The following is a 24,005-nucleotide window of genomic DNA, read 5'->3' as shown; positions in this document are numbered from 1 at the left end:
CGCGCTCGCGCCTGCTGCCGCCGCCCGAGGTCGGGCCATTGCTGTTCGGCGGGGCGTCGGTGCTGCGCCGGCTCCCGCCGTCGCCGCCCGTGAGCGGGCTGGCGCTGCTCGCCGGGCCGCCGCCGCTCGTGTGCGAGCTGTTGCTGCGCTCGCCAACGCTCGTCGTCGAGCTGTACAACGTCGAGTCGTCGATGCAGCGCCCATCAACGCGTCTGACTACGACTTCGTACCACAAGCTGACAACGGCGACGAGAACCTCGACCCCAACTACGCTCTCAATGAACCTTTCGACGTATCCATGGAAGAGGACTTCAACAACGATGAAGACGCGAACTTTAGAGACGTAAATAATTATGACAATCGATTCCATAGCACGACTAGCGATATTCCCGATAGGGTTAGGTTGAATCAGAACCATTCTAGTGATCCATTAAATAGATTAGCTGATATTTTGGAAAATTCAATTATGTCGCGCAATTCCATAGCGAGCAATGAAAGCTCAACATTTTTGAGTAGAATGTCTTCTGCAAAATCGTTGCCCGTTTTCAAGGGTGATCCACTCGAATGGTTGCGATTCAAAAATGCTTTTGAGACTTCAACTGCGACGGGAAATTATAACGAAGAAGACAATGTTCTTCGTATCGCGGATGCCTTAAAAGATAAAGCTTTTGAAGCAGTAAAATCTCTGTTTATGTCCTGCAAAGATACGAAATTGATAATGCAAACATTAGAAATGCGATTCGGGAATTCGAAGTTGATTCTTGATAAATTGTGTGATGACATTCGAAAATTACCAAACTTGAACGTAGATGAGTCGCGAATGATTGAGTTTGCGACCATTTTGAGAAACACCATTTCGGCAATAAAAGGGTTGAATGGTTGGCAAGGTTACTTGCAAAATCCTGAAATTATTGACAACATAATTAGAAAATTGCCCGATTCAATTGTAACAATTTACGCGCATCTTGATTCAACAAACTGTGAAAACAAAACTGATTTGGAAAAATTGTCTGATTTTATTTTCGAAGAGACAAATAAGAGAATCAAAAAGAATTTAATTATTTTGAAAACGGCATCTGCTCAAAACAAACGCCCGCATAACAACGATCGGGACAATTCGAGAAATATTTTGTTGATCGATACTAATAATAAAACTAATGAAAACGATGATGATCAACAACCGCAAGCAAAGAAACGAAAAACTGAGAAATCATGTCTTCTTTGTAATCGTAGAAATCATTTGATTAAGGATTGTCGCGATTTTGCGAAAGAAAAATTGAATGTGCGTTGGAAATTTGCTAGGAGCGAACGTTTGTGTTTCGTATGTCTTGAAAAGGGTCATTCGCGTGAAAATTGTCAATCCAAAATCACTTGTGCTCGTTGTAAACGAAATCATCACACCTTATTACATTTCACTCCAAAAGATGAACTTTCAAAGTCCGTTGAAGCTCAAAAGACTGCTCAAATTGATAGTGAGGAAAATTTGAAACAAAATCAATTTCCAAGCAATTCTTTCAACGCTGATTCATGACTAGCTTCGTGCTCTTTATTAAAAACTATTCGGGTTGAACTCTCAGTAAACGAAAAATCAGCGTTAATCTACGCTTTGATTGACGATGGCGCAACAATTTCCATTATAGATGCTTCTGTAATAAAACGTTTATCAGCTCCTAAATTCAAAACGAATATTTATATCAAAGGTATAGCAGGTGAAAAAGCAGTTTTAAAGTCAAATTATAAAACAAATTTGCATGTCAAAATTGAATCAGATCTTTTCGCAGTAAATAATTTATTAGTTGTCAATGAGATTCCACTGTCGAGACAAGTTATTGTTAAAGAATTAGCTGATTTTTGCAAACAGCGAACTGACGTTTACGTGGAGCCATTCAATGAAATTCCTCTCATGTTAATCGGTCAAGACAATTGTCGTCTTATTCTTACACGAGAAGTTCGCACGATTATGAAAGACGATTTAGTTGTTTCGCGCTGTTTATTAGGCTGGTCCATCCACGGTCATTTTAACTCTTCTATCAAAACATTATCAATAAATTTGTGTAACACAGGGGTTGTGAAAAGACCGTCGAAACCACATAATGACAAAGAGCTTAATGAATTAGTATTTAATTATTTCAATCTCGATGCTATCGGAATTATTCAGTTTAAATGTGTTGATCCGGGTATTGCTCGTGCAATTAAAATTCTAGATTCAACTAGCAATTACGTGAACGATTCATGGGAAGTAGGTTTACTTTGGAAATCCGAAAAACGTAATTTCCCAGACGGAAAAGCTCAAGCATTGTCTCGATTATTATCTCTTGAAAGAAAGTTAGATCGCGATAAAGAATATGCTGGTTTATATTATAAAGAAATGGAAAGATTGTTTGAGTGTGGGTTTGCTGAAAAGGTCATTGAAGAATCGAGTGACAATCGAATTTATTATTTGCCTCATTTCGGAGTTCGCAATGTAAATAAGCCCGGTAGAGTTCGTTTAGTTTTCGATGCGGCTTCGAAATCCGAATCTGTCAGTTTCAATGACCTTTTATTACCTGGCCCGGACTATTTAAAATCTTTACCAGGAATTTTAATGCGGTTTCGTCAATACAAAATTGCAGTCAAATCGGACATAAAAGACATGTTTATGAAAATCAAAATTATTGATTCGGATCGCGACGCGCAGAGATTTTTATGGAGAGGTTCGGATCGTACAAATGAGCCGACAATTTGTAGAATGCGAGTATTATTATTCGGAGCCAAATCGTCACCTAGCACAGCTTTGTATATTAAAAATAAGAATGCGATGACTTTTCAATCTCAATTTCCTATAGCTTCACAAAAATTAATTGAAAATTGTTACATGGACGATTATTTAGATAGCTTTGAGTCTAGTCAAGAAGCGAATGACATAGTAAAACAAGTGATCAAAATCAATGAAAAGTCAGACTTTAAAATGCACAGTTGGTCAAGTAATTGTCGTTTGGCTCTTGTTGATATTCATTCGTCAGCTCAATCAAAAGAGATTATAAATAGTTTAAACCTGGATGAGAGTGTAGAAAAGGTGTTAGGTTTGAAATGGCTTAATAGCTCAGACTGTTTAACCTTTAATTTTAACAGCAAGAAAATTTCACCTGAAATTTTGCAAGGAGTTCAAAGTCCGACTAAGAGACAGTTTCTAGGTATCATTATGTCTATTTATGACCCTTTAGGATTTTTGTTACCTTTTTTGATTCAATCAAGATTTTTAATGCAGAAAATATGGAAAAGTAAAATACATTGGGACGATTTGATTTCGAATGACGAATTTATCGTGTGGAAAAAATGGCTTCTCGAGTTAAAAAATATTGAGTCAGTTAAAATTAATCGTTGTTATCAGTTGCGAGACTTTCAAAAAAAAGATGCCGAGCTACACGTATTTTGCGATGCAAGCTCAAATGCTTGCGCAGCTGTCTGTTACTGGCGCTTTCATATAGGCGAGGAAAGGTTTCACGTAGCTTTTGTGATGGCGAAAAGTCGTGCTATAGCTCTTAGCGACAAAAGTACGATTCCTAGATTAGAATTACAAGCCGCCCTGATCGGAGTGAGATTAGCTGAATTTGTCGTACGCGAACATGATTTTTTTGTTAAAAAGCGATACTTTTGGTCAGATTCTACAACTGTTTTGAGTTGGATTCGAAAGAATCCATTAGAATTCAAAAGTTTTGTCGCGAATCGTGTTGGTGAAATTCGTAAGAAAACAAATCCGGATGAGTGGCATTGGGTAAGCTCAAGTCAAAATGCAGCTGACGACGGTACGCGTTTTAGGCCGGAGGCTTTGCAAAATAAAAGCCGCTGGTTATCAGGTCCACCCTTTCTATTTGATTCGGAAATTGACTTAAACAATAAATTAGATTTGAGTATCACCGAAAAGACAGTCGAGACGGAAAAAGAATTTATTACTAGAGAAGAATTTATTTTATTGACTAATCATTTCTCTCCATTAATTGATTTTAATCGATTCTCGACGTTTTTACGTTTGACGCTCACTTTAGCAAAAGCTCTTGAGATTCTTGATATTTGGATGAAAAGAAATATAAACTTATTCGAAACTCGGACTGAACGTTTTGAAAGAGCAAAGACATTAGTGTTGATTCAAAGTCAAGTTATTTCCTTTCAGGCTGAAATTGCCTCGTTAAAATATTCGGGTACGGTTCGTAAAAATAGTAAAATTACAAATTTATCTCCTTACGTCGATGAAAATGGTTTACTGCGATCGGACAGTAGAATCCAAAATAAAATCAATCAGGAGTTTCGAAAAGATCCGATAATACTCGATGGCGATGAAAGACTTTCGAGATTAATCATTCAACATTATCACGAAGAATTTTTTCACATGCATCACGAAGCGGTTATCAATGAAATTCGTCAGCTGTATTTCATTATTGGTTTACGTCGCGTTTTTAGAAGTATCGTTGCGCATTGTCCGACGTGTCGACAATTAAGAGCAAAACCATATCAACCACGAATGTGTGCTCTACCCGATGCTAGGCTGGCTTATCGAATGAGGCCTTTCAGTCATTGCGGTCTCGATTACTTTGGACCTATTTGGGTAAAAATAGGACGAAGAAAAGAGAAACGGTGGGGAGCGATATTTACCTGCATGACGGTTCGGGCAATACACATCGAATTGGTCGATAATTTGAGCGCGGATTCTGCGATCATGGCTTTACGTAGATTTTCGGCATTGAGAGGTTTCCCGGTGTATATTTATTCTGATAATGGAACATGTTTCGTTGGAGCTAATAGAGAATTGTTAGAGGCGATCGAATCAATTGACTATGCAAAATTGTTTCAATTTACGTCAAAAAATAATATAGTTTGGAAGTTTAATCCACCTACAGCCTCCAACATGGGAGGGGCGTGGGAGAGACTTATCAGGTCGGTGAAGTGTGCGTTAGCGGCTACTATTAGACATAGGCATCCAAAAGAAGAAACCTTACGTACCATTTTAGCGGAAATTGAACATAGTGTAAATTCTAGGCCATTAACGCACGTTTCAGCCGACCCTCATGATTTGGAAGCTCTCACCCCAAATCATTTCCTGATTGGATCCTCTTCAGGACAATTATGTTTACCACGATATACTTATAAAAATTTAGACTTAAAGAAAGAATGGAAAAAAGCTCAAATGTACGCGGATGAATTCTGGAATCGATGGTTACGCGAATATCTTCCAACATTACATTCTAGAAAGAAATGGCAAAAGGACCAACCTCAATTAAAAATAAACGATTTAGTTATAATTACCGATGAAAATGTACCAAGAAACTGTTGGAAAAAGGGAATTGTAATTCGTGTTTTACCAGGCGCCGATAATAGAGTAAGAGTTGTTGAACTAAGAACGGAAAACGGAGTGTTAACAAGACCTAGTAATAAATTAGTTAAGTACGCATGAATAGATCATGCGGGATCACTTGTCTGAGAATTGACTGTAAAACCTCACTCAAAAGAGAAAGGTATTCTTTGAATTTGTGTCAAGGCCGCGTCGCGAAAGAATTGCTTTCGTGGGCGCAGAATCTTTGCCAATGAATTTTGATTCAGTAAAAGGCAAAGCTACGGGGTAGTTAAGCGCAGAGGCTTGTCTACGGACGGTTGGCTGGACAAATTCGGGTTTAATTTTCTTGAGAGTTGGTAAGAGTAATAGATATGAAATAAGACGCAATTGTAAATTATATAATTTGTTTTATTTATGATTGATGTTTACTATTAAAGTTTAAGAATACAAAATATAAAATTTTGTAGGTGAGGAGGATGTTACCGATAGGATAAAGAAGTTTGCGATTTACCGACAGGCTAATATAAGTTTTGATTTTTCGAAGAGCGAGCAATTGTTCTTTAGTCATAGTGATGAATTGTTTTTGTAGTCATAGCGATGAAATTGTTACCTTTTTTTTTTTTTTTTTTTTTTTTTCTGGACAAACGACACACGAGCTTGCGCTCGCCCTTTTTTTTGCTATTGGCTTTTTTTTTTCGCGTCGAGAGCGGTCGCTTGTGACTTTTGCTCTAATAAACGCTTAAAAATAAAACGAAAACTGTCTGAAGTTTTATTCCTTTTAAGAATTAAAAAAGCTTGGTCGAAAACAAGGTAAGAATCTCGTTAACCCTCCATTAAATCTGTTGCTCGTTTGAATCAGTTGCCCCTTCCGTGTAATTGTATCAGCAAAAAGCTTTTATTCTATTTTCTCGAAAGAAAACTGCTTTACGGAATAGTTAATGAAATGCACACGCTCTTCCATGCTCGCAAGGACAAAAGGTATTCGCGTATAGAGCGCCTTCATCTAACACATCGCATAAGCGAGAAGACAAATGGTGCAACACGTGAAAAACAAAAGTTTAGAGGAGAATATCAGAATATGAATTTGATTCATCAAAATCTAGTTTCTTTATTTTATTTTTATCTACTTACTAACATAGAGACGTAGTTTTCTTATTTTTTGATATTTCATTCTGTTAAGTATTAATTTTTTTGTTACAATAAATTGTTTTGTTAAGATAAATCTGTACTAGTTCTCTAAAATGAACTATCCTACAAATGACTTTTGCATCTAGCTTACTGTAGTTATAACCCATACTCCAACATAGAGTATACCTGTTCAAAGAAAAATATCATTAACGAAGCTGCAAGATGCAGCGCGAGTGTTTTAAGTTGAAAATCTCTCGTTTAACGGTTTTCTGCTTCGCGGCAGAGCAGCATAGTTCTATATATATTCCGATAATGGCGCATCTCTCTCTCACTCTCTATCGCGCTGTTTTACTTGAATTCACGCGCGGCCTTTATAACCCAACTCGCATTTTGCCTCCTACATTCGCAAGGGAGATCGCAAAATGGAATAACTGCCTCTCTCTCTCTCTCTCTCTCTCTCTCTCTCTCTCTCTCTGTGCAACGATAGTTTTCTTTCTTTTCTACGCCGAGCGCAGCGTTTTACGACCCGAGAAAATAACAGCGGCTTTCTTTTTATAAATATTATATGCCTTTCCGTTTTATAAGCTCTCGTCGCCATCGCGAATTTCCGTGGCCTGAATATAACGATAGCCACGCTGTTTTATTAGACCAAGCGCGACCGAGAACGTTATTAAAAAGTATAATTCCATCGAATTAATAGAAAATCTGCGACTGCGAATAATTCATCGATAGGTTGCAAAGCGTTCGTTTCTTTTTTTTCTTTTGCTTTCAATGTTTGAAAAGTGTAGAAAATCCCAATGTCAAACATTTGGAAATTTATGAATATCGAAAAAGCTTTTACTTTTATCTAATATTTCATGCCCATATTGAAAGACATGAATATATTATACTTTAATTAAAAATTTAATTGAGTATACCATGCGAATTCTGTTTGCTAAACGATAGCTGTAAATATCTTTAAATGACTCCTCTTTAAACGGTATTCTAACGCTACACAGATAATGTAGTCTGTTGAACTTCCGGACGAGGAAGATGCGTCTCGGACTATTAACAATGCTGAATACTCTTCAATTAATCTGTATATTGTACTGCTAGTAATGCATTCATAAAACGCTTTATAACGTTATATGTACGTATCAATCGCCAGAAAATTCTTAGACTTATAGAGAACATAATTATAATTTACAGGCTAGCTTGAAAATTCATTCAAACGTTTCAGTCTAACAGTTTTCATTGTAGAACTGGCGAATTCAAATTTTCAATCTACAAAATTAAGCTACATCAAAGGTGCAGACGAAATTCAAATAAACGCGAATAAATCCAATGGAAGCAATTTACACCCGCGGGTGCGCACGAGCAAAGTGAAAACGCAGCAAGCGAGCCCAAGTAAACCGTAGCCAATAAGAAAGTGCAACGGCAGCACAGTAGCGTGCGAACGAGAGAGCGAGAAAGAGAGAGAGAGAGAGAGAGAGAGAGAGAGAGAGAGAGAGAGAGAGAGACAGAGAGCATCTTCATCTCTGGGATTGAAACCAGAATCGTACGCAGAGGCAACGAAAGATGCTCTCTCTCTCTCTCTCTCTTTCTCTCTCGTCGTATATCTCTGGAGTATAGCATTGACTTGGAGCTGCGCGCGGAATTAGAGTGTACTCTGTGGTTCGTATCCTCGCAGACTCCGCCGTGCAAACCTTCCAAACAACAGTATACACAGAGAAAGGGAGAGAGAGTTGACCGCGAGTGACCGTGCGCAGAAGGTAAATAGCTCGGTGATGCTATATATGCGAGCGAATGCCAGGTGTGTCAAGAGAAATTTGCATAATCATTGCTCACGCAACGAGCACGCACGTTTATGTGCGTCTATACGTGTGAGATGAGTCGGATGAAAGATTATTGTTTTCTTTTCCTTAATATAAAATCTTCAGGCAGATAGGAAATATGCAATTTCTCGAAGGATACGACATAATTAAACAAGGTTGTATGGAACGTTATATACATATATTAGAGGGGTACCCTCTGCTCACTTTACTGACCAACCCCCTATATTTCAACTATTCCAACCTTAAGCGTTCTTGATGCAACGTGTAGCAATATACACCTATATATTAACTCTAAAATCTACTATCAGTAATAATTAAAACAAGTATTTTTATTGAAAATTTTGATAGTAATATAAATTATAATACACAGGAAAGCTTGTGTTTATCAGAAAACTTCCACATGTTTATTTTTCATCTGTATTCATACTTCAGGAACAAAAAGGAGCTAAAAGAGGCATCAAATGGACATAAAAATTCTTCCTTTTCTTATCTTAAAAAAGATAACCGTCGCAGATATATAGTATTGTGATCGGTTAATACGAAAAGACAGCGCGAAATTTTGAATTTTCGTACGCATTGAATTAATTGCATTATAAATGTAAAAGTATGAAGTTTATATTTCAGCAGTAAATTCAATTTATGAATAATCAGAATGGACAATAATCTACAACAATGGAAACATGTCGTTAATAAATCGTTTTAAGAAACTAAGAGATTATATTTGGAAATTATCAGTATAACTCAATAATTTTATAATCATCTGTGATACTCAAATTAACATTGTCGTGAAATTTGGTTGAAAGAAAGAAATAGAGAATAGAATAAAATGAAGGAAAATACATTTTTATCTTTTGTACATTATAAATTTAGCGGTAAGCGAACAACGGAAACTTATTATCAGAAGATTGAACACGTGAAATTTGAAGAATGTTCACGGGTGTTTTCAAGTAAGTAACAAAAACCGCACGATATTAAATGTATTACTCATACTATTATAAGAATGGAGCCGTAAACACTGTTATTGAGTATGTATAAAGTTCAATATCATATAATGTATAATAGCTTAGTACATTTTATCAATCATAGGTTTAATTAATTTTTTCGATAATTTTTCTAATACATTTCGAAATGAGTAGAACTTCATCAGTTGTTATAAAAAATCGGTGTCAATTTTATTTTGATTCATCAATAAATATCTATATGGATGTAGTGTTTCAAACAGAACAATTTGTCAATGCATATATACCAGTACAATCTCGAAATTGTCGTGCAAAAGGTTCAAATAATGTAATAAATAATTAAAAAAAAACATAAAAGAAAGAGCGCGCGAAACGTGCTAAATAACATCATAAAAAATGAATGAAAATTAACCTAAAAATGGCAAATTGAGAGTCAAAAAGGGTCTAAAGAGGACTAAGAAATCGGAAAAACTCACACACTATATATATATATATTCTTAGCAACGTATGAAGTATCGTACTCGTGGGCATTTCAACGTATAGCGTCTCCATGGTGCGATATCTTGGCTTGGCTGTGAAAGTATCGATTCCGGGCCATTTTTTCGCTAAAGCGTGCAAAATTAAATTGAATATTTCATTGGCTAAAAGTATTTTCATTGAGATAACATTTTAATGAAAATCTCACGATCACGAGCACGATTTTCTTTCATAAAAAATTTGTGAATACCTCACCGTGAGAGCGCACGTCGAAGGGTATTTTTTAAATTTATTTCGGCGAATTGGACGTTGTTTGTGGAAAGTAAAAAAAAAAAGAATGCGTGGAAAATATTGGAGAAGCGTCGAAGGAATGAGAGAGAAGGATAAAAGGCTCTTGTGTAAATATCTCTCATACGTATAGCAGCCTGACCGGGTATGCAATTATTGATCAATGCACAGACACATTCACGCGCGCGCGCGCGCACACACGATAAAAAAAAAATAACGTTCGCTTGAAACCAGGAAAAGCAACACGCAAGAAATACGCGCTGGATCTTTTTTTTTTTCATAAGCCTCCGCGGCAAAAGAAGTTGAAGCGTTACGCATCGGTTACACTCGCCGTATCGCTAACTCGAATAATTAGACGTTATAGTCTTCAAAGGTATGGCAGCTCGCTCCTCGTCCGTGAGTGTTCTCTCTCTCTCTCTCTCTCTCTCTCTCTCTGCCTGTTGCCCATGCGTCCATAGTTTATTGTTAAATTTCACCGCTATTTATACACCGCATGCGGTCAGTTGCAAAAGTACCGCAAGCACGTACGATAAATTTTTTTTTCGCCAGTAAATTCTCCGAGTTCTTGTATAACGGTTGCTCTCACAGATATATAGACACAGGCAAACAAAAAAAATAAATAAATAATGGAGTCGTTCAAAAGAAAATTGTCCCGCATATAAACTATACTACACGATAGAAGACTGGGCTACGTAACTTTAGTGCGCTAAGTGCATTGCGGTGCAGTACACAGTACACGTAGGCAAGTCGAGTCCACGCTGCGCGATATACTACATTTGATGGGACGTGAAACGCTTAGAAAGTTTAAGTCGCTGGGCACTTTTACTTTGGTTTATACTCCCGCCTCGCTTACTCGCGCGACTCTCTTTGCCACGCTGCGCCTTTGGCAAGTCTCTGAGAACTTTTGCCTTGCCACGCAAGAAGAATGCACTTTTGTTTACGAGCCGATTACATTCGCGACGATGGAACATTTTGTCTTGCATTTTTGTGATGTGATAGCTCCGTTTAATGGATCTCTCTCTTTTTCTCTCTCTTTTCTCACGTGTGACGATAACAATATTACAGTTACATTCACTTCGATTTCCAGTACGGCAATAACTGATTCTCCTAATTTCCGTGTGGAAATGAATTAATGCCAATAGTTGAAGTTATATATGCAGTCGTGTGTACGGTTCATAGCACGTCAGTTATTTCATACGGTTTATGGATGCTATCTATCTTATTTATTATATAAAAAAGGAGAAAGAAAATCGTACAGAAACGAATATTTATGAAGCACAGATTTCCATCAGAGTAAACGAAAAATATTTCAAGATTTCATTTTCTTTGGAAATATATGTTTTGTAAAATAAGCAGAGTACTTTTTCAATAAATTTATTGTCTACATTTTCAAATTAAGTTTGACATATATTTTACGTTTTCAAATAAATGTCAAAATACTTATTTTAAAATATAAGCTTACTGAAAACGTCTACGTTAATATCACAGATTTAGTATTTATTCAAGAAGATGAGCCCTTAAAAACTATTTTTTGGTTCTTCTGATGTTCAGAATCATGCAATCTTATACTCTTAGCGTACGTTTATGTTAATGGAATAAAATTGAAAAAATGAAATTAATCATGTATACTCATTTGAATTTACCCTTTCATGGAATTTGATTTAAACAAATTATTTATACTGTAATTATTAGGAAATATTCAGTGTGATTCTAATTATCTGCTGCAGAATAAGATTTTTGTATCTCGAAAAAGTATACGTTTATCTAATAAGTAAAATTTGATGAACTACTTAAATATCTGAAAAAATAAGACATTTTATAAATTGAATTTATCTGTATTACCCAAAAATTTCAATTCATCTTCATGTGCGAAATTCCGCAAAATAGGGTGCTATAACTCGGCACTGTTTCTTCGAATATTAAAACTTCGTGTACTCTTTAACAATTTTACAATTTTATGATTCTACAAAATATCAAAGGATTTGTAATATTCTAGCCCATTTCTCCTGTATTTTTGTAATATGTATTTATTGTTCGTGGAAGTGCTTAAATCACGTGTAAACGCTGTGGTTAAGAACGCATTTTTTAATATGTAAATTTAAATCACTCGAGAAACGTATCAATCAACCTTGCATTTTTTGAGTATTTTATGCTTTGTTGTAGTTTTTAAAATGTTATACGCGACAACATTTCAAGTAGAAAATAAGAAAACATATCGCAATAAGAAATTTGTATGTATTTTTTTACATAAAATACAAATTTAAGTTTAGATTAACGTTATAATTATTCAGTTTAAATTTGTTATAAAATAACCATGATAACTTTCGTATTTTTTTTTTTTTTGATGATTTTTAGAACATATACAGCGAAGCTTGTAGGCTGTTTTAAATATTTGTCATGATGAGCCCAAATTTTTATTCTTGTTTACATTACATAATCATATCTTTCTTGTCAATTCATTAATCAACAGATGCAAACAATTACTAGAAGAACATAGAAATTATAATCTCGATTGTCACTACGACGCCTCAATTTGGAACTAATCTTAGACCATATGCCAAGCTTGGCGTTATAAATAGCAAAATGAGTGGCCGTTCTCTTGTAAGTTCGAAATTTGCGTTTCGTAATGACAATCGGAATTGCAATTATTATGTGCACGTGCTAATTACTTGCAGCTAAAACCTTGACCTAACAATAGTATCTCTAGACACGTAGTGCTTACTCATATATCAGTTATATCTTTTTTGAAAGACGTATAAGGAGAGGGAAATATACAAAATACTATATAAAAATGGCCTATCTAAGAGCATGTACTCAATTTGAAAATATCCAATCGAAATCGAAATATAATATATTTTTTATGGAAATCCATATTATACATTTTATTTTCAATAGCTACTTATTTTTAATTCTAATGTAATGTTGGACTGAAGTATATGTGTATATATATTGGTATGAACTTTTATAATTAAAAACATTTTAATTACAACATTGAAAGTCAGGCACTTCATTCTTCTTGACATTTCAGTTAAAAGCTTTGAATGAAAAATAATTTAAATTACATTTCAAATTTTTATTATATTTGAAAGATTTCGGATGGCGAATATTCAGCTACACAACAGCATATATAAAAGTCCGTAATATGAATTAGCGCAAGAAAACTTACAAATTACAAATATAAATGTGATTTGTTGTACGTGACTTACGCATTATGCTTTATAAGATTGACGATATAACAAAAACTATACAATGTGAATGTATTATGTATAACATTTATAGAGATAACATAATGTGCAATTAATCGATGTTTTTATTCAAATATAATTATACGTAATATAGAATTAAAAATTGGAAAGACCACAATACATATTTCAATATATTTGAAGATAGATTAAACTTTTAGTTTTTATTACATTTAATACTTATGAAGTAAGAAAGTGAAATTTCATTTTGGATAATTATTCAGAAATGTAATATTTTCTACTCATTACTTGTGAAAGATCTTCTCTTCTAATTTCTCAGAAACCTATAAAATAATTATCTTGTGTAAAAATTCAAAATTTTAAAAGTAAAAATTTGTAATTTAGATATTAAATTATGAAACATTTTTTTGCAATATACAAAGTAACATAAAAAAAATTGAATTTTACATAGAAATTTCAGTGTTTCTAAGCATGTTTTATAATATAATTGAAAAGTAACATATATATGAAAAAGAGCAATAGCATAGTCAATCAATTTATTCGGTGATTGATAGAATAACACATGCTTTGATATCTAATTATAACTGTATGCAAGCTTGAATAATATTTGCATCTCTCGGTATATTGCCCCATATGTATATACCTGCGATCAAATCGTAGTCAGGATAAAGCAATATTATGCGAGCTCCATTAAAGGGCTTTATGGAAGTTAATACAATTACGATATCTACTAGAATGTAGGTGCATTGTCCCGCAAGGCATACGATTTGGACTACTTGATCCCGTAGTGTGTCCTCTTCCTCATCCTTCACTTCCAACACTACTCTACCTCGTCATTCGAGTTTCCGCCTTAGGATCGTTCGATTATTGCCACAAGTGAAGCGTAACATCGTGAACGAGGATTAATCAGCGAGTTTCCGGGACCTTCAGCTCGATCATTCGTGCACTCAATGAAGAAAACGCACACGACTACGACCCGAACTGTAATGTGGTAAAGCTGCACGGGCACAGATACACACTCAAACGATCACATAGGACCAAAGATGAATTACACGTCAGCCGCAACAAAACACATAAATTGCACCCTGCGACTGCTCGAACGCTAAATCTCCGCAAAAACTATCACTTCTGTCTCAATGCCGCAAAAATTGTGTTACACGAATTACTGACAACTTCCCTAAGAATGACGAGGAGAAAAAATAGTAGACTACAACCTAAGGTCGCGAAAGTATTGGCAAGTCCATGGCGTATACTTGTAAATTGACACCCGAGGCTATGAGTTTGCTAATATCGCGACCATGGGTAGTACACAATTTTTTCCCGGCCACCGCTCAGTCGGTAACATGTTAATTTCGACCCCGTTGGCCACAACAAATGGTATTCGATCCATAGCCGCGATATTAGCAGGCTCATAGCACCTATTTGACACTCTCGGCTTCATATCGGATATTCATTTACATACGCTATAGACTTGTCAATACTTTTGCAGTCTGGGATTATAATCTATAATTTAAATTATACTTTGGGATACTGAAAATTCCTTTGTCACGGAAGTATTTTTGTATGCAAGTCAGTGTGAGCTGATTTGCTTTGATTATAGTTTAGAATAATATATTACGTATCAGTTATCTAAACACTTTGATTGTTAAACCTGAAACAAGATCCTGTTATAATTTACTTATTTCGATAGACAAACAAAAATTTTATTTATATTTTTACCAACAGTTACGTTTATGTAATGAACGACTCACTTTCGAATGTGCAAATCTTGACGGGAACTAAACAGTTAGAATTTTCTACATGTATATGATTTCATATTTTTTAATTAATTAACTCGTTCTTTTGATTTTCTTCTTTTTGGCCCATTTAACACTATCTTTTACATTAATGAAAATGTCTTATTATTTGAAACGATCTGATAGAATTAGCTGCTGGCTTGTTAAGTATTACAAAACTAAAAATAAAAGAGGATTGGCAAACGATCTGAATAACTGCGAAAGCTTGTAAAAATAATTAGAAAGTGCTGAAAGCAACGAACTGTTTCAATCGCGCGAGAAAACAAAATTATATTAGTATAATTAAGTGCACATACAATTTAGTTTCTATTTCATAGCGTCTAAGTTTAAAGTATTCAAATAGAAATGTTATAAATTTTCACATCAATTTCCCTTTAATTGTATCATAATCAATATTAAATAATAATAAGTCGAAATAAATCTTCAAAGATGTACTCAATCACAATATTATTTAATGACTGAGTAAATCAAAGAGTATAAAGTCATCTCTCGTGATACTAATTGTTATATTATAGGATAATTATTTGTCATTGGATATAAATCGAGTTGCGTACCCATTGTTGGCACAAATCTGATAGTGACCCATGATATTAATGTCAATATAAATAATGTTATACACATCTACAGATTTCCTAAATAGTAGGGAGCGAACGTAATGCCTAAATTTTTACTTTTACATCAACAAATAAAAAGTTTATGAAATTCTTATCTTATTCAATTTTTTCGATATATAATTTTTAAAAACGTCAAGTACTATTGCATTTCGATAATAGTACAAGAAAATGATTTGAGCCTCTTATGGACTCTACTCTCACTTCGTTTGAACGCAAACGGCCACACAAGGGTTCGATCACCTTCTTCTAGTAGTATATCGAAATGTACTATTTCGACCAATCTAACCTCCAAAACTTGATAACACAATTATGTGCGAAATCACGACAATTTTCATTCTACAACAATTGTTACGATAGTTGTTGATTTAGATAGGAAACATCTCAAACAGAACATGCGAGTGCAATGAGCTAAACAAACTCCCAAGCAAACCATACGCAAAATAAGAACAATACAATTGTATAATTGAATAACATAATATTACCGGTAATGGAAAAACCCTTAAGACGATAAAGATTTCTACTTTGAAGAGATGGATCCTTCAGTTAAAAGAGCTTGTCTCTTCAACCGGCTTGACAAGTAGATGTTTCATGATGATTCAAAGATTTCAAGATGCACTAATTTAAGAGATCGATTTTTTGACCATGAGCGAAGGACTAGCCCGGTTGAAGAGGTTGCTATTCTAAGCAGAAAAAAATGTTAGACGAAAAAGATTTTCACGAGGCATGTCCTTAGTCGGATATATTAGAGATGTACCCGTTTGAAGACATCTGTCTCTTCTTACCTCTTTTTTTAAGTTTGTAGAGACGACAATCTGAAAAAGTAGGGAGCGGGACGGTAATTTCAATGTGGCTCGATTGTTAAGAAATTTTTGTTTGTTGTTTTTGTTTGTTATTTTTTCAGTTTAATTGCTTATTACTTTTTTTTAGTTTGTTGTGTTGCCAGCTTGTTACCGATATGACATGCTGTAATCTACTTTAAGTTTATTAAATAAAGCTACTGTTCTTGATCCTTTTTCTAATAAATAGCGTTGCATTTATTGCGTGAGTGTGTGGTCTAACTTCTCTTTCGAAATATAAAGCAACTTTAATTAAGATCGTTCGCGTCAAAGTGCCGTAATCAAAAAGCTCATGCGTGACAGATAACAAATGCAGAGGCGCGTGCGAGTGAAAATAAATTCTCATCCTGCCAATTATATACATTATAGCGCGTGAATACTACGCACATGGGACTCATTCGTCAAATAACTTATTTTCATTAAACAGCAATCCTACGAGCGCGCGTGTAGTATAATTTTCGTTGAATTCAAAATCGAGATAACTTTGTTGATTATGCTTTCTCCATACATAGCTTATTTGCGTTTTCGACACATATATACCTCTCTATTTTCGACGATGAAAGTTGATTAATACGCGACCCGCACGACATATCCGATCGAATTATAGTGCGGTACGCGTGTACGTACGCTATGACTCTCGTTCTCTCTCTCTCTCTCTCTCTCTCTATCTCGAACGAATATTCTCATTGATTGGCGATATAGCAGCAAACAGGTGTCCAACGAATTTTGCGTTATAACTAATTTTCATGTCAACGAAAGAAGAGGAAGAAGCCATAATATACTCATTGAATAGGTCTAATTATTGTTCATTACCGTAAAATCTTAGTATTGAATTTTTTACTAATTTATTACTTACTGTAAATTATTATTTTACTCAATCTACTTTGTTTTCTGTTATTTTCTGAACTTAAAATCGTTGTTTTATCGTACCAAGACGATGAAAATAATCGATCATCAATAAAACTCAACGATACTTACTCATTCTATATTTCTGTATGCTGTATATTTAATACGCGAATGCTACCATCGAAATGTTGGTGCTATTTACCGCAGTAGAATTAATCAAATAAAAGTTTGAGCTTCTTTTCTGATTTCGAAAAACCTTTAATCGTGACATTGTGTTTATGGCCTGCTGACCCTTTTAAAAGAAAAGATCGAAGTTAAACACAAAAGAGGGGATGCACTTGTACAAGGCAGCAGCAACAGCATAGTTTCTCTTAAAATGCAAAATAGAAAGAGATTTCACCGCCGAAGGAAGTTGGCTGTACCAGCCTCCGGCGGTATGCGATGTTAAGCGATTTCAAAGTCGATGCCTCGCGGTGATGGGCCCGCGTTCACGTTCACGGCCTGTACTTAGCGACAATCGATCGATCGGCCGATCCGCAAGGTAGTTGCCAGCTCTCATCCGAAACTTTTCTCAATCTTCCAACAAAAGTATGTAGAGTAGCTCTTTCTCTATCGTGTACAAGCCCCGAGGGCGGACACTTTGAATCAGTAAACGTGTAGGAAAGTTCGCAACTGTACACCCTACATATATGAACGTAGCATAGACGACCTGATACTCACCTCGAAGATCGACGTCGACGACAGCGACGACGAAGCTTTGAAGCGAGCTAATTGCCGTGGAAACTAAGTCTTCTATATACTAGAATTCCTCGAAGCTGACACTAACACAAGTACACACGCACAAACATGTGCGCAACGCCTATAGAGGAGGGAGGAGGTGAGACAAAACAGTGAAAAAAAGCACAAAAGACAAAAGTCTTGCGGAGAAGAGAACTTGCGCGGAAAGCGCGCGCTCACGCTCGGCCCGGTAAACATTCACTGCTCCATCGTAAGCGCGTGCACTCGGTAAAAGGAGCCCACTTCTCTCTATACCGTGGACTGCAGAGGCGCTCGTCCATACGCGGAATTCCAACTGGCGGAGGAATGCGAGGAGCGGTGAACGACGTAACCACGTCTCTCCGCGCGCTGCTCGATCTGTTCTCTCTGTACATGTTGAACAGCGGAGACGATTGGTCTGCTGCTCTTTTTCGCTACTGTAGTTCTTACATATACATACTTCCTACATATATATAGGTATATATATATTTACCGGGTTACAGACTCTTATAGTATGCTTAGAATAACTTATTTTTAGGTCGACGAATCCGCGTATTTTCTAGATTATGTCTTTTTATAAAGAAAACTACAGCTAAGGTATCCAAAAAGTTCATTATCAATTTGATCTAATATTTTTAATCAATAATTTTAGATTAACCATGAATGCTTAAGATGTCAATAATGACTTGAAAAATGAACTCTGTACATAATAGTATTTATTGTTACTCAGTAAAATTATCCTTCTGTAAAAGTAAAATTGTATTAATAATAATAAAGTCAAAATATCTCATTTATGGTTTATTGAAAAATAAAACATAATATCTATCTAATAATCTGTAATATTCCATTGTCCATTCTAGCAAATTTCTATTATTATTTGTACATACAAACGAATTATTTCTATTTTAATTTCATATACGTCCAGCAATGTATGAATTGTGTAAAGTTTGTTTTCAAATTATAAATCAATTTATCACATAATAAATATAAATAAATATTAACCAATTAAATTTATCATACAATACGTATTCCATAACTTCGTTCCTTACATTTTATTGAAATCACAGCTTTTTAATATGAATTGAATATTTTATAAATCTTTCCAAAAAAATTTGGTGTTAGCATTTTTTGGATTTACAATCCGCCAAATTAATATTATTTTATTGTAGTGATTCGAATATGTAGCTTCCTCTTTTACCAACAGCAATTAGTTAATTTTGTATTCATAATATAACATAATATATATAATATTATTTTTTTACCTTAAGTTTAAGCTGTATTTCAATTGCAGTAACATTTATATAATAATAATTCATAGTTGATAGCATTTTGAGCCTCGCAAAATTACATAGTGATGTTATTTTTTTATTTATGCAATTTAATCCATATAAGATTATTATGCTGAAAACATTGGCTATAAATGATAAACAAATTGGATAAAATACAGTTTACATAGTTGCATTACCGTGTAATATATTCGGTAAGTTTTAATATACTTACTACATTTTACTAGTTTTGACACTATAATTTGACAGAAAGATAGAGGAAGAAATGGTGGATGAGATTTAAGATGACACAAGTCGCTGAGAAGTTTAACACGTGGATTATTATATATAGGATAATACCAGAGAATATGATCCAAATGTTGCGTGATATTGCTGCACTGACAGTTCAGAGTTGTTAGGCTTAATTTGTTAAAGCGTTGAGACCATAATGCTCCGAACGGCACCTGTTAACCACAATATAACTTCTCTTGGGAGGTTTAAGTTAGCGAACCAAAGCTTGAATTGAAATGAATTTCGTGAAATATTCTTTGCTTTTAACTTGAGCTTGCGACATAAGAATAGCGTTAGTGTTAAAAAAGGTGAATGTCCTACATTTCTCTCGGAAGTAAGTATACGGTATCTTAACTGAGATATCAGAAGCTAGAAGAAAAGCTTCTTTGGCTAGAACGTTAGCGTTTTCACTGTCTTCAATGCCATGGTGAGTCAGGATTAAAAGAAGTTGATGATGTTTGATCTTTGCGTAGTGAAATCAAGATACTTTCTTGATTATTTTAATATATTCTTTTAATTTTGAATATACAAAAGTTATTATGAGCGGACATGTTGACTTTTTATAGGAAAAGAAAAGCACTTACAATTAATGAGTCTGAAAAGTTAGATTAGTTATTAAAAGGATCATTTAAGCTATATCCAGAGCTTGAATTGTAAGGAAAAATGCAACTGTAAAGATCATAAAGACATTTTTGCATAAGCTTATATCTGTTGAGAGCAGGGCAGATGTAAGCACTTTCTACTGAAGCAGAGTGGGGATTTTTGCGGCCATGAATATAGCGATCGAATCGCTTTTTGAGATGAGGTCATTGACATTAGTGTTAGAATTATTTAAGTTTTTTAATGAGTAACCTATGTCTGTGATGATGTTCAGGTTGAGGGTAATGAATTCATATTTTGGAATGAACATTTTATATAACCGTAGCTGGAGTTCTCCGAGTCACGGAGTTCTCTGGTGTAAGTGGAAATAATACGTTGAATGAGTGAGAGACTGTTATTTAGGAAATAGGTAGTTTTGGTTTAGCATGTTTCTTTTGAAACGGTAAATTTTATAGAATAGTGGAAACTTAGTATTTAAAGTTACTTTGTATAAATAGCAGTAATAAATAGTATAAATAGGAGATTTTCTCGATCGGCACCGTTTAGTTTGTTATCAAGAGTAAAACCTAGAAACCTTAAAGATTCGCTGGATATCAAGGTGATATTGTCAACGGCAATTTCAGAAGAGCTTGACGAAATATTTTGACAATTAAATTGCAAGTGTACGATTTTAGTTGGACAAAATTGAAGACCTAGATTCAAGAGCCGTTGGTAAATTTTATTTATAGTTTTTTTTCAGTAGGTTATTACCTGTATTTTGATCTTTTAGTTAAAGTAAATAGCGATATTATCAGTAAACTGAGAAATATTAACGCTTTTGGGCAGGTTGTCGACAATATTAGCCACGTTTAGAAGCAGTAGAGGAGGAAGCTTAAGATGCTACAACACCTCGATGATCTGTCGTAGATACCCAACCTAGACTATCAGTGTGAATGATTCTTTGAGTCAGCAGAAACTGAATTAACTTGATGAGGCTAAAAAAATAACCAATATCTGCCAATTTTTTGCAAAACTGTCTATTTCCACCTTATTAAAGATACCACTCATGTCTAGGAAAGTAGCCAAGACACTATTTTTGTTTGTGATAATATAAGCCTCTTCGGCAAATATAAGAAAGTTTGTGCGGTAATCAGTTATAGATTTTCCTTTCTGAAATTCCGCTTGACTGAGGAAATAGATTGAAATATTCAATTCACCTCTGCATTGCTTTTTAATTACCGTATTTTCAAAGAGCTTCCATATGCACGATGTAAGAACTATGACATATACGTATTTACCATCAGCTTTATTAATAAAATGGATAAATGAGTTTTTTCAGTTGACCAGATAACAATCAGTTGAGTACATTTCGTTGACAAGGTCGAGAAGAACAAGTTTATATATAAGATGCAGTCTTTGGATAGTTTCAAAGTCGAAACCATCCATTTTGGGTGAAGATTTGCCGTTTTTGCTTTCAAGAGCTACATTAACTTTTGTGAAATTAAAGAAAGAGTAGAGAAATTGATTTTCCTTGCACAAGCGGGCAGGTGGTGTGGCCAGGTTTTACTTGGGCCGATTTATTTTTTAGGATTTTGCAAGCATTCCATACATAGCTGTTATTAGTTTTAAGATTAATTTTGCTAGTGAAAGCTCTGTAATAGGCAATTATTTTTTTTTATATTTTAGAAGCTCGGGTGCAAGATGTTTTTTTGTAAGAAAACGCCAGCGTATGAAAGTGACTGTTCTAATTCGTTTAAACTTGTCCCACTTTTCTTGTCCCACCACATACCTCTTTTACGATATATTTTACTACTAACCGTTTTTTTTTCCTTTTTTCTTAGACGAGTTGTTTGCAATAGTCTATGTTATAATTTCTATAAAAATATAAAAATCTGAGCCCAGATGTCTTTGGCAAGTTCAAAGTCGATTTTACGAGCTATATTGGAAACTAAAAAAATAAGATCAAAATTTGACGAGGAAGAGCCCTAGACACGGATGGTGATATTAGTTTTATATAGAATGAGATTTGATTTATTTAAATTTTCAGGTAATATTTCGTCATTAGCACAATTCTTTAATCAGTTGCAGTCTTGATGACGCGAGTTAATGTCGCCTAAACAAATAGTGAAGACATTTTTGTCAGTGTTAATAAAAATTTTGTCCTATTGAGCTTCGAAAAGAGCACTACCTGGGACTCGGTAACAGATAATTAGATGAAGAACGGGACGAGCATTCGTTATACGTACATACACCGGCTATTTCGACTAACGGGTCCAGGCTTTTAAGATCGGTGATTTTCTCCTTGTTGGTTACATTATTACGTAGTATAAGGTGAAAATGCCACCATGAAGTGTGGGCAATTTTTGCGAAAAATCTTAAATCCTATGAAACGACAATGCTTTGTATTATTAGAGAGCCACTACTCAAGACAAGCGAAAATGTCAAGATCCTGGAAAGCTTTAATGAGGTTTTCTTGTTTGTTTATAATGCTTCTTGGATTCCAAAACAAAAACCTAAGAGCTTTTACGTTAGTGGAAGAACTTTGTGACATACTCGGGTGAAAATTGCTATTTAGTGGTACATTATCAATCAAAATAAGTTTTTTATGCCATTACGGCTTTTTTACTTCAAGTACGCTTCAATTACCTTTCATTATAACTTTCTATAATATTCGGTAGAAGAAAAACTTCATTTAAATAAAATAAAAACAAAAATTTTAATTAAGATATCGGTGCCATTCTAGTGCCGCTTTAGTATTCGTTCATCTACTTTTTGAACTTTGGATTAATGTCATGCAAGATTACAGTTGAGATTACTGCCTTTTTATTTTTTCGAAAGGGAAGTCTGATTTTAAGCCTTGTATCGTTTCCAGCTTTGTATTATTTCCTCTGATGAGTTTTTCATTAAGCCAGTGTTATTTAGAAACATGCATACACTGTTGTCAGATATCTTTGATCTAGATTTGATGTTGTTCAGCTTAGGTAAGCATTTTAAAGCTTAATATAGTCCTTAATAGCAGCACTTTTAATGGTATCGCTGACGATGGCGTTATCCTTCTTTAGAAAAGACGATTGAACTGTGATATTCGCATAACTATTAGTGTTCTATGAGAAAGAAACACTGAAAAATAGGTTTGCAGACTTGTCATTATTATCCGACACCACTGCAGGAGATGGGTAATGTATTTCAAATTACAACCACAGCTTAAGAGCAAAAATTTTGATATCTGATCACTAAAGAATTACACTACAGCACCATTACGAAATAAATCGCATTAAATACATTCAGATAAGAGGAATAGCACAGACATAAGTACGTAGAGAGAATATTAATGCAGCGCTCGTAAACACGTCTGTTCGCTTCGGTGTTTCGAACGTGATTTCTATATTTCATTAGAGATGTTATATTTTAGTAGCAAGGTATTTATGCTCCTTTTTTAAATTATTCAAAGAGACTTTGCATAACAGTACAATTTGTTTCTCTACATTAAAACTCTACAAAATTTATTAATACGCATGCTATATAAGTATGTCATATTCCGCGTACACACTCATGGATAAATAGTTGGATAAAAATAAATGAAGGAATAACAGATATCAATACACTATGCAAGTATTATTCACTATTTAATATTCAATGAAGTTTTGATCTCAAAATTATCGGCAAACTAAAGGTAGAACTTATATGTCCTGAATAATAATTACGTTCGGGTTTCATTTCTTCTACTTATTAATATTCTAGTGAGTTGTCAGCTGTCGAATAATAATCTTGAAGTCATTATAATTATTTTAACACATACCTTGCATATATCACATGAACAAAATGAAAGTATATAGAATAAGAAA

General features: G+C 34.5%; 2 protein-coding genes across 3 annotated transcripts in view; one reads left to right on the top strand and one right to left on the bottom strand.

The window, feature by feature from the left end:
• LOC131667592 (D-beta-hydroxybutyrate dehydrogenase, mitochondrial-like) overlaps positions 1–24,005 on the bottom strand; it is a 38,197-nt gene that overhangs the window by 13,679 nt on the left and 513 nt on the right. The window contains exon 1 of one of the 2 annotated variants that reach the window (XM_058941091.1): positions 17,990–18,305. The exons of the other annotated variant lie outside the window; for it this stretch is intronic. The gene's annotated coding sequence lies outside the window, so the exon portion shown is untranslated. Of the gene's footprint in view, positions 1–17,989; positions 18,306–24,005 lie in introns of those variants that run through there. 2 annotated transcript variants of the gene reach the window in all.
• On the top strand, positions 467–5,428 carry LOC131667589 (uncharacterized). Its single transcript, XM_058941088.1, has 2 exons — positions 467–1,472; positions 1,641–5,428. The coding sequence occupies exons 1-2, from the start codon at positions 467–469 to the stop codon at positions 5,426–5,428; spliced, it is 4,794 nt and encodes a 1,597-aa protein (XP_058797071.1).

Source organism: Phymastichus coffea, unplaced genomic scaffold, assembly GCF_024137745.1.
Source record: "Phymastichus coffea isolate CEN01 unplaced genomic scaffold, Cenicafe_Pcof_1.1 PCOF00068, whole genome shotgun sequence".
Taxonomy (NCBI): Eukaryota; Metazoa; Arthropoda; class Insecta; order Hymenoptera; family Eulophidae; genus Phymastichus; species Phymastichus coffea.
The sequence above is the reverse complement of the archived record's forward strand: the minus strand, read 5'-3'. Positions and strand labels throughout refer to the sequence as shown.